Here is a 16,845-nt window from a genome sequence, read left to right as displayed (position 1 = left end):
ACATAGTGTGGAAATGTATTAAAGTAACGCATTTATTTATTTTAATCATGGCCTCAAGTTAGTAACTTTTTTTTAGGATCTCCCTGAATTTTTTGAAGATAATATGGAAACTTGGATGAACAATTTTCATACCCTCTTGACACTGGATAATAAGCTGCTACAAACTGATGTAAGTATTTTACATGGAGTAACCTTTTTCTTTGAATAAGAATTTTTTGGTGTCCTATGAAAACCTGTAAAAAAAAGTTGTGAGCATATCCTATGTAAAAATGTATAGGTAAGGGTATTTCATTGCATTACTAAAAGCAAGGCTTTAATCACATTGTGAATATTTTAGGAAATAAAGTAATTGCTTGTCATTAAAGATATTTAAGAAAATCTTAAACTTCTGTAATGATAGCCCCTCTTTAAAAAAAATTACAGCTTGGGAAAATATGTAAAATTTTAAAATATGTAAAGGTTTCTGATTAGGGATTTATAATATTTACTTTTTAACATACAGCCCTTACCCTGTGCTGTGTATTTGCTTTTTATTCATATATTGAATATCTTTCCTAAGAAACTATAAAATATTAAGAATACTTCAACACCAGAAAATTACTAGAAATGGTAATTGAAATTGGGTTTTTAAGGTGGGATATAGAAGCCAGGCATGGTGGTGCAGGCCTGTATCCCCGCACTCAGGAGTCTGAGACAGGAGGATTGCCATGAGTTCGAGGCCAACCTGAAATGCATAGTGAGACCCTGTCTCAAAAAACAAAAAGAAGAAAAAAGATAAAAAGTGGGATATAGAAAGCAAATAGTTACCATGGTTGTGAAATACACTTTTTCTCAGAGTTTCACTAAGTCAAAAGATTTGGCTACCATAAGATTATTTTAGTCCAATAGGAGAAATGGCTCACTCTTGAAGCTTTTCTTCATGCATAAGTGTAAAGGAAATTACTCCTATAAGATTTTTAAGCCGGGCGTGATGGCGCACGCCTGTAATCCCAGCACTCAGAAGGCTGAGGCAGTAGGATCGTTGGGAGTTCGAGGCCAGCCTGGGCTACAAAGTGAGCACAAGGCCAGCCTGAACTGCATAGCAAGACCTTGTCTCAGAAGAGACCAAAAAAAAAAAAAAAAGATTTTTTTAGGGCTGAGGATTTAGTTTAGCAGCACAACGCCTGCCTGGAAAGCGTGAGGTCGTGAATTCGATTCCCGGTACTGGGGGAAAAAAACAAGATTTCTAACAAGGAGCTCTTTGCCTAGTTAAGTACATGTTATCTTGTGTTGTCTCACTGTGTAACATCCCTATACTAAATTGGAAGACTTTGGTATCACTGTCATGGTATAGATTGGGGTTGGCAATTTTTTTCTGTAACAATCCAGATAGTATATATTTTTTCAGCTTTGTAGGATTGTATGATATATGTGCTATAACTGTTCAATTGTTGTAATGTGAAATCAGCTGTAGACAGTACCATAAATTGTATGAATAAGTAACAAATGAACATGTCTTTGTTTAATAAAAGTTTACTTACAAAAATAAGAGCAGGTAGGAATTGGCCTGCAGACCATAGTTTGCTGACTCCTGGGTTAGATTATTAATGTACATATATGTATAGATAGAAAGAAAGGTAGGTCAGTAGGTAGGTATTACATATATGGATGAGAGGAGCGGTGCTGGGGATCAAACCCAGAGCCCTTTTTGCATGCTAAGCAAATGCTGCGAGCCACATCCCTAGTCCTGTTTCATACTTTATATCCAGAGTATTGTTTATGAGAATCCTATGATACTCGCTTTTTTTAGGGGTGGGACACCTACATGTTAATATACTTGAAATGATGACCTGCCTGGCAATCCAAACATGACACAGAAAGTATGATTTTTTTTTTTTTTGTATAGATTTCTGTAGAAATATTTTCAATTCAATATGGAAACATTTTATAATTAGCAACCAGAAGGAAAAATTTCATTCAACTTGGAAACTTGAGAGCTGCTCTCCATGATTAATAAGAGGAAATCACTCGTTGTTAAAATGCTTGAATAGACTGACGGTGACATAAATGTAGTTTATAATAGTAGATTATTTGGGTTTAAATTTTAAAGGGTCTCGTTCAGGAATTACAACCACTTCCCTTATTTATAATAGCCTTGAAATTGTATGTTTGAATTTTCTTTTTTCTTCTGTGAGGATGAAGAGGAAGCAGGCTTATTGGAGCTCTTAAAATCCCAGATTTGTGATAATGCTGCACTCTATGCTCAAAAGTATGATGAGGAATTTCAGCGGTACCTGCCTCGCTTTGTCACGGCAATCTGGAATTTATTAGTTACAACAGGTCAAGAGGTTAAATATGATTTGGTAAGATGATGGTAAAGAAAAATAAAAGCAGCTCCCTGTCTCTCCTGAGAAATGCATGCTGATTTTGCTCTTTAAAACATTCCTATTTTATGTTTTCTTTCAGTTGGTAAGTAACGCAATTCAGTTTCTGGCTTCAGTTTGTGAGAGACCTCACTATAAGAATCTGTTTGAGGACCAGAACACGCTGACAAGTATCTGTGAAAAGGTTATTGTGCCCAACATGGAATTTAGAGGTAATTAGGCAAAGTGAAGGCTTTTCTGGGGAGTAAAAGCTCAGGTTTTTAAAAAATATATTAATGTAAATTTAGTAAATCATTTGGTTTTTACAACATAATCAATCTAAGTTTTTAAATTACCCCCCCCCCAAAAAAAAACTTGGAGGTATTTTGTGTTTACTAAACTAGTACAGAAAATGTGGCAGCACACTTTGTATTGCTGTGATGAGCTTTGTTATATACTTAGGGTATTTTTGTTTTGTTTTGTTTTTTCATAAAAATACTGGATCAGACTTTATATATCCTTCTGCATTGGGGGAAAATACAGCATCTTACTCAGTTTAGGCAAATAGCTGTTTTTAAATGATTTGAAAGACAGAAGTGATTGGTAAGTGTTACGTCCGAGTTGAGGCCCACTGAGGGTGTAAGGTTACATAGCCCTGAGAGCCTGTGCTTGTTTGCTTCTCTCTTGATATTGTGAAGAGAAAGTAGTGAAGGCGGAGGAGATTGTGTTTCGTATCACAGCAGTTACTCTGTCAGTGGTTCTCAAACTATTAATCTGGCATAAAATGAGTAAATTAAGGATAATACAGTGGAAGGTTTTATGTCCTTTTGTGTTTTCTTAAAATTAAAGACACATCTTTATTTTGCTGTTGTCTTCCCCGGTTTTTTTTCCTGAAATGACTTGTCAGGTAATTATTACAGTTGATATCCTTATTTGACCAGATGGAAAGTTATCATTCCTGGATTAATGCCTAATACTCGGTTTTTGAAAGTTAGACATAAAGGTCTATTCTGGGGACACTCACATGTCACAGCTCTGTGAATTATTTAAACCAAACCTTTTCGGGTGACGCTTACTGCTCTAGCAGAGACTTAAGAGTATAGGAAGTCATTTGATGGGAAAGAGTGCTTTACTGTGTGTAATAAGCGTTCTGCATGCTCTTCTGCATACTCAGTTGTAGCAGCAGTGACTTGTCATGTCTTGGAGGTTATCTTCAAATGTGTGCTGTCTTTGTAGCTGCTGATGAAGAGGCATTTGAAGATAATTCTGAGGAGTATATAAGAAGAGATTTAGAAGGATCAGGTATGTATTTTGGTTTTTAGCTATTATTAGCAAGCCAGTTTCGGCTTTCATTGAACTACTTTCAGTCTTTAGCATCTTTTACATCTTCCAAGGGCTCTTATGACCTGCGTAAAAGAATCATGAACTGAATCATTTCTTTTCTGTCTTGTATTCTCAGTAATGTTTAGAATTTTCTGACCTCTTCAGCTTCATTCTCATTGTGTATTGGGGGGAAAGAAATGCTCTTTTCATTGTTTGTGTTACTGACAGCTATCAGATGGCAATTTTTTTTTCCTTATAAACTGGATTAGTTGGTTGATGGTTCTTTTCCCCAAGATATATTTTCTTTTGATTTTATAGATATTGATACAAGACGCAGGGCTGCTTGTGATCTTGTGCGAGGATTGTGCAAGTTTTTTGAGGGACCTGTGACAGGAATCTTCTCTGGTTATGTTAACTCTATGCTCCAAGAATATGCAAAAAATCCATCTGTCAACTGGAAACACAAAGATGCAGCCATTTACCTAGTGACATCTTTGGCATCAAAGGCCCAAACACAGAAGGTAAATCCTCTCAATACTTTGTTTCTAAAACAGAGAAATCAGAAACCACAGAATAAAAAAATTAATGATCTCTGAAAATTGGTCTGTTCCACCGTGTAACTTTGTGGTTATCATTGGAATTTAAGAGTTTCCAAAGTCAGTTTTGTGTTGCTGTATTAAGCACTTGAGTTAGTCTTGGTTTGTTTGGGTTTTTTTGGTTTTTTGTTTTTTTTGTTTTTTTCTTTTTTTTGACTGGGATTTAGGGCATGGGATGGGAAGTGTCTCCTCGGGGCATTCCACACTCCCACCCCCCAGGGAATGTCCATTCTAATCTTCCTGGGATGTTCTTTGAAGCTTTTTTTCTTTTTCTTGGCACTGCCCTTGCTGGCAGCAGCCTCCCAGGCCCACTGCTGACTGGCTCTTCCTTGGAATAGTCTTCTCTTGTATGTAAATAGGGTATGTTTTGGAGTGTTCAGCTCCTTTTCTTGTTCCCAGAGCCTTGTGTATGCTAGACAGATGCTGTCCTGCTAAGCTATATTCCTGGCTGATCATCTCCATTTTTATGTCATACAACTGCTTGCCTTTCTGATGTGGTTGTACATACAAGTATTTTGTGTCATTCTCCCCTGTTACAAACTTATTTTTCAGCATGGAATTACACAAGCTAATGAACTTGTAAACCTGACTGAGTTCTTTGTGAATCACATTCTTCCTGATTTAAAATCACCTAATGGTAAGTTTTGTGGAATTTTTCTTCTATACAACTTACAACAGTGTACCAGCAGTTATTATGTCATTATATTATGAAGTGAGTGGTATGGAAAAGATCTCTGTAGAGTCACGGTACTTAAAAAACTGGTTCCTGTCCGTGTTTAAGTTAGTGTGTGTTGAACCTAGAGTCCTGCCGCGTCACTAAGTTACCCAGGCTGGGTTTGAACTGGTGAGTCTCCTGCGTCAGCTTCCCACAGCACTTGTTTCTTATATTGAACAAAATGCCAAACAGTGCCCCAGCCTTTGCCCATGTAAAGTTAACTTTTGATGAAAAATATATGACTTGGTTAGAAGGATGATAGAATAAATGAGGCTTAACTGTAACTTGGCTTTGGTACCCTTGATTATGAGCAAGAATTATACTTTGGTTTCCTTTCCCATTTGAAAGATAAATCCTTAAAAACTAAAATACTCTGAGCACAGTGGCACATTCTAGTGGTTCTTGCTGTTTCAGAAGCTGAGATAGGAGGAAGACAAATTAGAAGCCAGGCTGGGCAATTTAGCAAAACCCTGTCTCAAAATGAATAAAAAGGACTGGAAATGTAGCTCAGTGCTCTGGGTTCAATCCCTAGCACTACACCAAAAAAAAAAAAAAAAAAAAGGATAGTTTCCTATGTATATAAGAATATGTTGATCTAGGTTGAGATAATGCCCTTTTTCAAAAGTTCTCCATGTAGAAAATTTACCCACACACACAGATTAACAGACTGTTGTAATGAGCTTCTGCATGACCGTCATCTAGCTTCAAGAATTAATAGTTGGCTCTTCTGTCGATTCATTGATTGATTGTTGGTTTTGGAGACTGAACCGAGGCCCCCCACATGCTCAGCAAGCCCTCTACTGCTGAGCTAAATCCCCAGCCCTGTTTTATGTCTTTCACTAATTTATTTTCCTACCACTAGACTAATTTAAGGTAAATCCCAGCTAGAGAAAATTATCTTAGATCAGAATAGCTTTAATTCTGAGACTATATTGTCACATGGATGAAATTTTTATTGTTCAGTTATGTATTTATCATGAAACTTCAAGGCAGGGGAAAAGGAAAAATTATTTATAACATTACCCAAATTAGTAACTGCATAGTAGATCATTATTTAATTAACTATGCTTTACTTACTTAACATTTTGGTTACCATCTTTGAAACTTACAGTGTTGGTACTGATTTTTGAGAAGTAGTCCTTACCACTTAAGTAACTATGACTTTTTATTTTTTTAATAGTGAATGAATTTCCTGTCCTTAAAGCTGATGGTATCAAATATATTATGATTTTTAGGAATCAAGTAAGTAGATATTTGCCATATGCCACTTAAGAATTTTATTATGAGTCAGGTTCTCCTCTAATGTGCTTTGTGATCATATTTGACATTCACATCTGACAGAATTAATATGTCTTCAGTGACATTTTAGAGAATGCTTAATTTTCATTAAATATCTTTTTATAATTTCATTAAAAATCAGGTCCCAAACAATGTCCGTACATTGCTTTTGGCTAATTATATCTTAAGTCTCTTAGTTTACAACAGAAATCCCTCCGCCCTCTTTCCGTGCCTGTATTCGGGGGCAAGAGTCCTTCGTGCTGGAGTTTCTCACATTCTGCTTGCTGCTGATTACATTCTCACGGTAGTTTATCTTGTTCCTCTAGTCCCTGTCTTCCTATACTGGTGGTTTGATTAGAGTTGGATTTGGGGTGGGGGTTGAATGCATCTTAAGTATACTTTTTCAGGACATACACATTTACTACTTCATTAAGATGAAGAATTTTCTATCATAAACAATTTTTAATAGCATTTTAAAAATTGACATGCAAAAAAATTGAGATATGCTTTCCATTATATAAAAGTCATCATTTTAAAGTGTATACTCAGTGGTTTTAGTGTACATTTATTTTGTTGTATACCTCCAGTGTCTCATACATAGATAATTATCAAAACATAGGAAACACGGGGTAAGTGTAGGTTGTCTCCCCTTTATCATGAGTAGTGCCTTCGCAGACTCAAAAGCTGTCAGGTGAGGGTTTTTGATGCTCTGGTTGTTCATTTTGGCCAGTTGGTCCCCTTTATGTAGTTTTCTGTGTCTTTTGTCTCTTACCAATTAGGTACTTAAGAGTCAATGAGTATCATCCTTAACATAACCTGAAATTTTTCTAAAGTATGATTCTTACGATTGGTGAAATCTTAGTCTGCTTCTCCATGATAAATATTCTGTGCTGTGCACACTTGTCTACAAGATTTCGCCCTCATAGTTTTGTGCTCAGAAAGAAAGAATTGGAAAAGTGAATGGGAATTGAACCATGATGTGTAGGTAGATGTTTTGATTTCTTAACAGTATCATTTCCCATCATAACAGCAGGGGGAAAGTTCTTAATCAGCAAACCCTACTCTTCCAGTTGTCTTTTACTCAATTGTAGCATCACCAGATTCACGGCATGTATGTTGTTGTGTTTTTCAGGTACCAAAAGAACATCTTTTGGTGTCTATCCCTCTCTTGATTAATCATCTGCAAGCTGAAAGTATCGTTGTTCATACTTACGCAGCACATGCTCTTGAACGGTTGTTTACTATGAGAGGGCCTAACAATGCCACTCTGTAAGTATCTGATTCTAGGTTATGTATTTTCAGTTTAAGATGGGGACTGTACTCTTCTAGTCAAAGGTACCTCTGTTTTCCTAATTTCATTAGTAGTTAGAACTGATTTGTACTTTTTATGTATTTATACTTCCATTCAGAAGGATTTGAGGCAGCTTACCAGAATACCTTCTGACAGTCAAGTTAAATAAATTGGAGCAAAGGAAAATAACAGTAGTAAAGTTAATCAACAGAAATGTATTCAGAGGATCCTGTGTAGTAGATGCTTCTAATTTTATTTGGAGTCTCCTAGAAGCTGAGGTAAATGGGGAGTTAAAATATTCACGATGTCCACAAGCTTAATTAAGGTTGAAACAGTTACACTGCATCTCAGAAGTGATTCTTTGTGACGAGAATGCTGCGCAGTAGCAGTGTTCTCAGTAGCATCCTGGGACAGTTCCTTTCGCGTGCCTTTGTACTCTCACTGAGTTCTGAGATGCAACGTGGCCCTGGGAAGGGTTCTCTAGGGCCCAGGAAAGTAACTGCTCTGCCTGAGGGCGGAATGTAGGGGAGTGCGTAGTCTTGTGTCTTTCAAGCCGTTCTTCACAGTTATCTCTTCACATTGAGCTCTGGGTAAATAGTTCTAGGTTTTTTTCCTTCACCAAAAACTTGAAGTCCACATGATCTTAGCCGTTGAGAGGACATCCTCTGGAGTGAGTCAGGCCAGGACTTGTCTTCAAGTCCAGAGCTGATAGAGAAAACAGCTTACTGCATCTCCAGGAAGAACAGATGGCTGAGACCCCTAAATGTCAGAGCGCTGTTCTCGGAGGCGCTACCTGTGACCCGAGGGCGGCCTTTGCAGTTTTAGATGATGTTGGCTTTACCTGGTTTTTGATTTGTTCGATTGCATTTGGTCCCAAGTGTGTATAAATAGCAGCTTAACATGAGCACATTTAAGCGGTTATTTTTCAAAGCCATCTGCCAACTAGATGGCTCGTTTTATGCCGAGAAGTGTGATTTAGTAGTTGCCAAGGGTGTTCCACAGTGACAATCTCAAGAGTTGGCAGTGACTGAAAGCTGTTTTTTCATCTATAGTTTTACAGCTGCAGAAATCGCACCGTTTGTTGAGATTCTGCTAACAAACCTTTTCAAAGCTCTCACACTTCCTGGCTCTTCAGAAAATGAATATATTATGAAAGGTAGGCCGTTTCCCTGGTGTACAGATCATGACTAAGCATCCAACCTCACATGGGTAAACACTCCTGAACCGTAATACTGTTTGCTAAGAAATAGATATGTTTAGATATTTTAAAGTGAAAAGTAATGGTATACTAATAACTGCTTCAGAAACATTTTACCTTAGTTTGATCTAGAACCCCTCATTACAGTTAATACGGCAAACTCCATTTTTCCTTTCCCAGAATGAATTTCTGAGGGCATAGATCAGATTGTGCAGTAGCCTCTGTTGACTGCATGCTCTGCTAGGGCTTAGTAAAGATGTGTGCACGTAGTGGACTCCACGGAGGACCTATGTCATTGTGTCCTGGGGTGCCAGCTCTGACTTCAGGGACAGTCACAATCTCAGTCTTTTCACTGTGGCATCTCAAAAGCTTAACAGAGTATCTGGATCATAGGGAACACTTTGCAAAGAAAACTAGCCCGAACTTTCCAGCTTGATCAGACTCTGGGTTGGTGTGTGTGTGTGTGTGTGTGTGTGTGTGTGTGTGAGAGAGAGAGAGAGAGAGAGAGAGATCAGGATCTGGGTGTGTGTCTGTGTCTGTGTGTCTAGGTGTATATTTGCGTGGGCTTCCAGCACCGGGAGGACAGTAACTGGTTTGTGAGCTTCATCACTGTTCCTAGGGTTTCCCAGTGCGCAGGGAATGTAACACCTTCTCGGTGAATCCTGTTGTGTGAGTGAATGCAGGGCCCTGTGCTGGCCCGGAGGAGGGGCGTCCCCGGACCCTCCTAACCAAGGTCGGGGAGAGCCTTCCTCTAGAAAGTGATGTCCAAGCAGAGGCATGAGGAGGGAGAGGTGTCAGTGTGCTGAGAAGTGAGTTTAGCTTAGGTAGAGGAAACACCTTGTGTGCGTTTAGGAGGTGAGAGGACAGCTCCCTGCCCCTTAGGACTGGCGTACAGTAGGTCCTTTGATTAGTAAACAGTGCCCCTGGAAATGATACTTGTGGAAAGAGAACAGTCATACATTTAGCTTACGAGGGTATTTCTTAACCATGCCAAATGTTTTTGGGTATCTGTTATGAGCAATATTTTGCAAAATGGGCCCTGTATCTTTGTGTGTATTTTCGTATTTTGTCTTAGGTTCCTAATCTCCTTGAAGGATATCTACAGCTAGTTTTCTCTTTCAGTTTCTTGTAGTTTGATGCCATGTTTCTTTAAGCCTAGAACTAACCTGTTTTACCAGTGATTTCTAAACAAATGACCCAAGCTAGTTGCTCTCTCAGTCTGCTACTCCGCCCATGTCAGTCCATTATTCTCTCCTCTTTGCTGCTTTCATCCTTAGCTATTTTTATTGTACCCTTTTGATCTTTTAAGTCTTGGGCCTTCTAAAAGTATTCAAAATTTCCCATCTATATTTTATTGTCAATTCCTGTCCTAATTTTAAAAGAAAGGAAATTCTTAAATGAGAGAACTGTCTGGAGTTAAGCATCTTAATATTTTATCTGATGGATTAGTGAGCGCACCCTCCCATTACAGTTTTATTCCAAAGTTTAACTAAAATATTTGTTTTTTGTTGTTTTTATATTTTACAGCTATCATGAGAAGTTTCTCCCTCCTACAAGAAGCCATAATCCCCTATATCCCTACTCTCATCACCCAGCTTACGCAGAAGCTGTTAGCTGTTAGTAAGGTAACAGAGCCAGCTGTGAAAATGAGGCTGTTTTTTACTTGCTTCTCAGGGGGCCTCGGGCTCCTTGGCCTGGGCGAGGTGTTGGCGGGGGCCTGTGTGTTCCGACCACCGCTGGGTGCTCTTCTGAAAGGCGTGGGGTACTGACAGTGTGGGCACAGCAGCCGCCACCTTAAGTCTGGGCTCAGAAACGTAAATGCAGTTTTGTTCTCATATCAAAAGTAACATGTTTAAGAAAATCAGATAATCTAAAAATTGTTTTTTAGCTGTTAAGAATGGGCTTTGCATTAAGCAGACATAAAAGAGGCTGTTTAGATTTCTGTAAAATGACAAGAGTTCTTGTATCTTTTTTCTTACTGTTTTTTTAAAAAATGAAGTTCATTCCTTATCTAAACATTGTACAGATATTTTGATTCATAAGTACTAGTACTAAATTTTAAAAATGAAAAACAACAGCACGCAGGAGGCTGAGGCAGGAGGGTCATCATAAATTTGAAGCCAGCCTGGGCTACATAGTGAGTTTAAGGCCAGCCTGCGCTATATTGTGAGACCTTCTTTCAAAAAAGAAAGCAAAAATGAGTCTAAGGTTCACAAAATATATAGATGCTTAATCCTAATTATGCTGTGCATATGAAATAAGTTTGCAGGACACAGTATTAGAGGGAATTGGGAATAGAGTAATTATATTTCATCTGACTTCTGGGTAAGGTCTTTGAACTACTCCAGGCCTTGCTGGTGCAGGGACAAGGGAAACAGAACCCTGTGCCTCCCCGCAATGTACATGCACTCCTACCTGCTGATTTAACACATTCCCACCAGCTTAACCCACCCATGCATGACTGTCTCATTGGGCAACTTATGCCACTAGTGTTACCAACAGATCTAATCCCTTTTATCAGAACTGTCTAGCAGTGAGAAATGAATCTTACAGCCTTGTCATGAATATGGTAAATCAGTTTTATGTACTGTCATTCCAAGAAAGATTTTATTTGAAGAAAAACAAGGTTTCATGGTTTAAAAAGAAAATTAAGCCCGGCATAATGGCATACTCCTGTAATCCCAGCACTTGGGAGGCTGAGGCAGGAGGATTACTGCAAGTTCTAGGCTACATAGTGAGTTCAAGGCCAGTCTGAACTATATACTGAGACCCTGTCGCACAAAAGAAACAAAAAAAGTTGTTCAAATACGGCTGAGGGTGTAGCTCAGTGGTAGAGCACTTAGCTAGCATATGCAAGTTTCTGGGTTCATTCCCTAGCACGGAAAAATCTGTGTTGGATGTTATGCCTTAGCAGTAAAAAAATTGACTAATACACTTCTCAGAAATTTTTTAAAAATTTTAAACAAGAACCAGGTTAGTGTGGTATTGTTGTGGTTTTTTTTTGTTTTGTTTTGTTTTTTTGTCTTTTTGAGATAGAGTCTTGCTTTGCAGTTCAGGCTGGCCTTGAGCTCACTTTGTAGCCCAGGCTGGTCTCGAACTCAAACCGATCCTCCTGCCTCAGCCTCCTGAGTGCTGGGATTACAGGCATGCATCACACGCCCTGCTAGTATTGGTGTTATTAATGCTATTTTTTTAAAGAAAAGATGGTATCTATTTTAAATGTTTTAGAAAAGATAGTGTTTATTTTTTATGCTATTTAATAGTCACTTGAATTACAAAAATAATTTTTTTCCCTAATTTCAGAACCCAAGCAAACCTCACTTCAATCACTACATGTTTGAAGCAATATGCTTATCCATAAGAATAACTTGCAAAGCTAACCCTGCTGCTGTTGTAAATTTTGAGGAGGCTTTGTTTCTGGTGTTTACTGAAATTTTACAAAATGATGTACAAGGTAAGTTTATAGGAAGTTATTTTCTTTGTAATGGAATAAAACTGTTAAGATGGCTATAAAATACAGCCTTGCTAAGAGATATGGGTCTTTTGTGCTACAGCCATTCATTCTGAAGCTGGTAACTGTTTTTACTTTTATCAACAGAATTTATTCCATATGTCTTTCAAGTGATGTCTTTGCTTCTGGAAACACACAAAAATGATATCCCATCTTCTTATATGGCCTTATTTCCTCACCTGCTTCAGCCAGTGCTTTGGGAAAGAACAGGAAATATTCCTGCTTTAGTGAGGCTTCTTCAAGCATTTTTAGAACGTGGTTCAAACACAATAGCAAGTGCTGCAGCCGACAAAATTGTGAGTCAGACTTACTTTTTTTTTTTTTTTTGAGACAGGGTCTCGCTATGCAGTTCAGGCTGGCCTTGAGCTCACTTTGTAGCCCAGGCTGGTCTCAAACTCACAATGATCCTCCTGCCTCAGCCTTCCAAGTGCTGTGATTATAGGCATGCGCCATCACGCCCAGTGGTCAGACTTACTTTTAAGTAAATAAAATTCTCTAAGATAGGTTGGAGAAACTAGGAATAGCAGGTTTTATTTAACATTGTTTTTATTTAAAATAAAGTGAGAAGTAATTAGTAGAAAATGGTAATGAATGTTTTACTAGAATTAAGTATCATTTAGTTATTATTCACTTAAATCCATGGTGGGAAGCAAAAGCCACATAAGTTCTTTTCAGGAATAGCTTGTTGTGGTAGGAGCCTTCCCCACACACTTCAGAAAAGTTTGAGAGCAGGCTAATCATTTATTCAATGTTGAATCCTTTTTTAGAATACACATCACTCGTTTAAGTTTTGAAATTCTAATCCACGTCTCCTTTTTAACTGTATATTATTTGATCTGATTTGTTGTAGCCTGGTTTGCTCGGTGTCTTCCAGAAGCTAATTGCATCCAAAGCAAATGACCACCAAGGTTTTTACCTGCTGAACAGTATAATAGAGCACATGCCACCGTGAGTAGACTGGGAGCTGTGCCTTTAACCAAGGGTTTTGTTGCTCAGAAAAACGCTAAGTTCCTATTGTTGCTTTTATTCAATTCTTTAGTGAATCAGTTGACCAGTACAGAAAGCAAATTTTCCTTCTACTGTTCCAAAGACTTCAGAATTCCAAAACTACAAAGTTTATCAAGAGTAAGTAAATTTTTGGGGTGTTTTAGGGAAATAAAGAAGGAAAGCAAGACTTTATAGTTATAAACATTGCATATAAAATATCTTAAATTGTCGATCGTCTCCAAATGCTAACTTGGTTTTGTGTGCATTGTGTTCCAAAGGTTGGTTTAAGTTTTAACATCAAAACATCTTTTCAGTAGAATTCAAATTAAAAAGAAATACATGTCAAGTTGCATGTAAAGGGCATTTTGTATGTTGAATTGTATCAGAAGGCAAGTATCAGTGCCAGTTGGTTATAGGCTTTTAGCGATACTTATCAGTAGGTTCCATGTGGCAGACTTCTAGTCATTTAACAGTTTAGTGGGGCTGGGGATTTAGCTCAGCGGCAAAAGCGCCTGCCTGGCAAGCGCAAGGTCGTGAGTTCGGTTCCCGGTACTGGAGAAAAACCAAAAAACAAAACAAAACAAATAAAGTATTCTTAGGTGTGGAGTTGATCTTAGGTGTTATCATTGTCCTAATTCTCCATTGGCATTGTCCTTCTAGATAGAGACCAGAACCGCTGCTCTCTTTATCATGAATAACTTTGATCCACTTTTTCTACTTCAGACCATTTGTTAAAACATGAAGTGTAATGAGTTTGTATCATTCAGAGCTGTGAAAAACTTTACTTCTAGGTTGTTTGCAATAGCATAACAACGATTGGCCAAATCATCTTTTAGATTTAACATAAGGGTGTAAGCAAAGAAAGTTGGGAGGTTTATAAATTAGTTACTGCTATGGATAGTGAATGGGTTTTTTGTTTTCCCTTATTTGTTCTGATTTTTCAGAAAATTGAAGCTGGGCGTGGTGGCGCATGCCTGTAATCCCAGCGCTCGGGAGGCTGAGGCAGGAGGATTATTGCAAGTTTGAGACCAGCCTGGGCTACAAAGTGAGCTCAAAGCCAGCCTGAACTGCATAGCAAGCCCCTGTCTCAAAAAGACAAAAAAAAAAAAAAGAGAGAGAGAGAAAATTGAATAATTTTTTTTAAAGTATATGAGATGCCGGGCGTGGTGGCACACACCTGTAATCCCAGCACTTGGGAGGCTGAGGCAAGAGGATCGTCTTGAGTTCAAGTTTGAGACCAGCCTGGGCTACAGAGTGAGCTCAAGGCCAGCCTGGACTGCATAGCAGGACCCTGTCTCAAAAAGACAAAAAAAAAAAAAAGAGAGAGAGAGAAAATTGAATAATTTTTTTTAAAGTATATGAGATGCCGGGCGTGGTGGCACACACCTGTAATCCCAGCACTTGGGAGGCTGAGGCAAGAGGATCGTCTTGAGTTCAAGTTTGAGACCAGCCTGGGCTACAGAGTGAGCTCAAGGCCAGCCTGGACTGCATAGCAGGACCCTGTCTCAAAAAGACAAAAAAAAATAAAAGTGTATGAGATAAAAAGTTGAAATATTTGACTTAGAAGTAGCCTAGGCTTATAATAATATGAGGATACTTATTCACAAAAGATAACGGCTTAGTTGGGCACAGGTATGTGTTTAACAGGGACTTTTTTTTAGTCATCTCTAGTTCTCTTCGGCTGACCATGAACAGCAGCCTATTTAGTAAGTTTTCATAAGGAGTCACAGAGCAAAAAATAATAGTGAAGCATTTCCCTATTTTATTTAGAGTGGTTGTCTAATTTAATGTTAAGTAGATTTCTTTTGCTTTGATGAATAGAATGTTTGGAATGGTTTTGGAAAAAATCATTATTCCTGAAATTCAGAAAGTATCTGGAAATGTAGAGAAAAAGATCTGTGCAGTTGGCATAACAAAGTTACTAACCGAATGTCCACCAATGATGGACACCGAATACACCAAGCTGTGGTAAGTGCTCCTTACTGACGTTCTTGGGAGATTGTAGCTTTCGTCCTGTCTCACTGCAGAATTAAGCTTATTCTCTTAGGAGCCAAGAGAATTGAGTTCTGATCTCTGCTTCTCTGCTAGTAATCATCATATCCAAGATACAACTGTGGATCTTCGTAGGTCTAGAAGAAATGGTGTTCTTAAGGTCAGTGGGATGAGGTAGATGCAGGGACCTCTTTGTGAGTCTGGTCCAGGTGATATTTAAGATAGCTTTATGAGTCTTGAAACTCAGCGCAACTGCCCTTTGTCTTTGAGGAAAAGAGCTGCATAGGTTAGATCTGCATCCGGACTCGATGTCTTGAGGTCTTTGTCCTGGCCTCTCTCGCCTCTCCCTTCCTCCTTTTAGTTCCACCCAGGCAGCTGCTCCACAGAGAGGAAAAACTCTTAGCATTAAAGACCTTGCTTTGGCTTAGAATGCTGTCATTTCTGAAAAACAAATGAGGATGTTGTAGCCAAAGGAACAGAACAGTTTCTGGATAGGTACACACACGGATGACCATCTTAATTTCACATATCCCTTTCTACTCTTGAGACTGTGGGTCTGTAACTTTGTTTCTGAGGAACTTCTGCTTTTGTTTAAATCTGCAAAATATTTTCTTGAGGTTTTTGTCTCTGCTTTCTCCCAATCTAGGACTCCTTTATTACAGTCTCTGATTGGCCTTTTTGAGTTACCTGAAGATGACACCGTTCCAGATGAAGAGCATTTTATTGACATAGAAGATACACCAGGGTATCAGACAGCCTTCTCACAGTTGGCATTTGCTGGCAAAAAAGAGCATGACCCCGTAGGTCAAATGGTAAACAATCCCAAAATTCACCTGGCACAGTCTCTTCACAAATTGTCTACTGCCTGTCCAGGAAGGGTAAGTGTCTGCTGTCTCAGAGCTGTGTGACTGGTGGGGACCTCAGGAGGAAGGGAGGGGATAGTTGTGGTCACCGGGCCTGTTTTCATTGGTCAGCGTTACCATACCACATCCCATTGAGATTAGGTAAAGCATATTTTTAATTTAAATGATGAGAATTTTTTTCCCTAGTGTTATGCACTACACGTATATTTTAGGTAGTTTTAGAAGTAAAAGCAAAGGGACAAAATCCTTTAAATAGAAATGTATTTCTCAATTTCAAATAATCCTGTTATTAAGATTTGGCATTTAATGGCTACATAGTTTTATTTAGCCATCATCTTTTACAGTCTTACAACCTTATAAAGTTTATATTTTTCATTGATTATGAGAATTTCAGACATACATAGAAACAGCATAACAAACCCTTATGTACCTAGTTTCAATAACTACTAATATTTTGCCAATCTTGTTTCTTTTTTTTGTAGAGAAAGTTAGAGCAAGTTTTAGACATTTATATTATTTTGGTTTGGCGGGGAGTGGTTTTTTTTGGTACTGGAAATCGAACTCAGGACCTTGTACTTGCCAGGCAGGCGCTTATGCTGTTGAACTATTTCCCCAGCCCCTAGACATTAATACCATTTCACCCAGAATCATTAGTTTTTGTTTTTTTTTTTTTTTTTGGTTTTTCTCCGGTACCGGGAACCGAACTCACGACCTTGCGCTTGCCAGGCAGGCGCTTTGCCGCTGAGCTA

General features: G+C 38.4%; 1 protein-coding gene across 1 annotated transcript in view; it reads left to right on the top strand.

Annotated features, from left to right (window-relative positions):
- Cse1l (CSE1 chromosome segregation 1-like (yeast)) overlaps positions 1-16,845 on the top strand; it is a 40,900-nt gene that overhangs the window by 23,045 nt on the left and 1,010 nt on the right. Inside the window, exons 8-24 of the mRNA XM_013518240.1 lie at positions 77-169; positions 2,175-2,342; positions 2,446-2,575; positions 3,579-3,644; positions 3,984-4,186; positions 4,814-4,898; positions 6,157-6,218; positions 7,387-7,523; positions 8,598-8,701; positions 10,271-10,368; positions 12,047-12,197; positions 12,342-12,550; positions 13,105-13,202; positions 13,294-13,379; positions 13,965-13,984; positions 15,040-15,209; positions 15,880-16,111. Of these exons, the coding sequence (XP_013373694.1) occupies positions 77-169; positions 2,175-2,342; positions 2,446-2,575; positions 3,579-3,644; positions 3,984-4,186; positions 4,814-4,898; positions 6,157-6,218; positions 7,387-7,523; positions 8,598-8,701; positions 10,271-10,368; positions 12,047-12,197; positions 12,342-12,550; positions 13,105-13,202; positions 13,294-13,379; positions 13,965-13,984; positions 15,040-15,209; positions 15,880-16,111 (2,112 nt within the window). The remainder of the gene's footprint in view (positions 1-76; positions 170-2,174; positions 2,343-2,445; positions 2,576-3,578; positions 3,645-3,983; positions 4,187-4,813; positions 4,899-6,156; positions 6,219-7,386; positions 7,524-8,597; positions 8,702-10,270; positions 10,369-12,046; positions 12,198-12,341; positions 12,551-13,104; positions 13,203-13,293; positions 13,380-13,964; positions 13,985-15,039; positions 15,210-15,879; positions 16,112-16,845) is intronic.

This window comes from Chinchilla lanigera, unplaced genomic scaffold, assembly GCF_000276665.1.
Source record: "Chinchilla lanigera isolate Chin_1 unplaced genomic scaffold, ChiLan1.0 scaffold00044, whole genome shotgun sequence".
In the NCBI taxonomy this organism is placed as follows: Eukaryota; Metazoa; Chordata; class Mammalia; order Rodentia; family Chinchillidae; genus Chinchilla; species Chinchilla lanigera.
The sequence above is the reverse complement of the archived record's forward strand: the minus strand, read 5'-3'. Positions and strand labels throughout refer to the sequence as shown.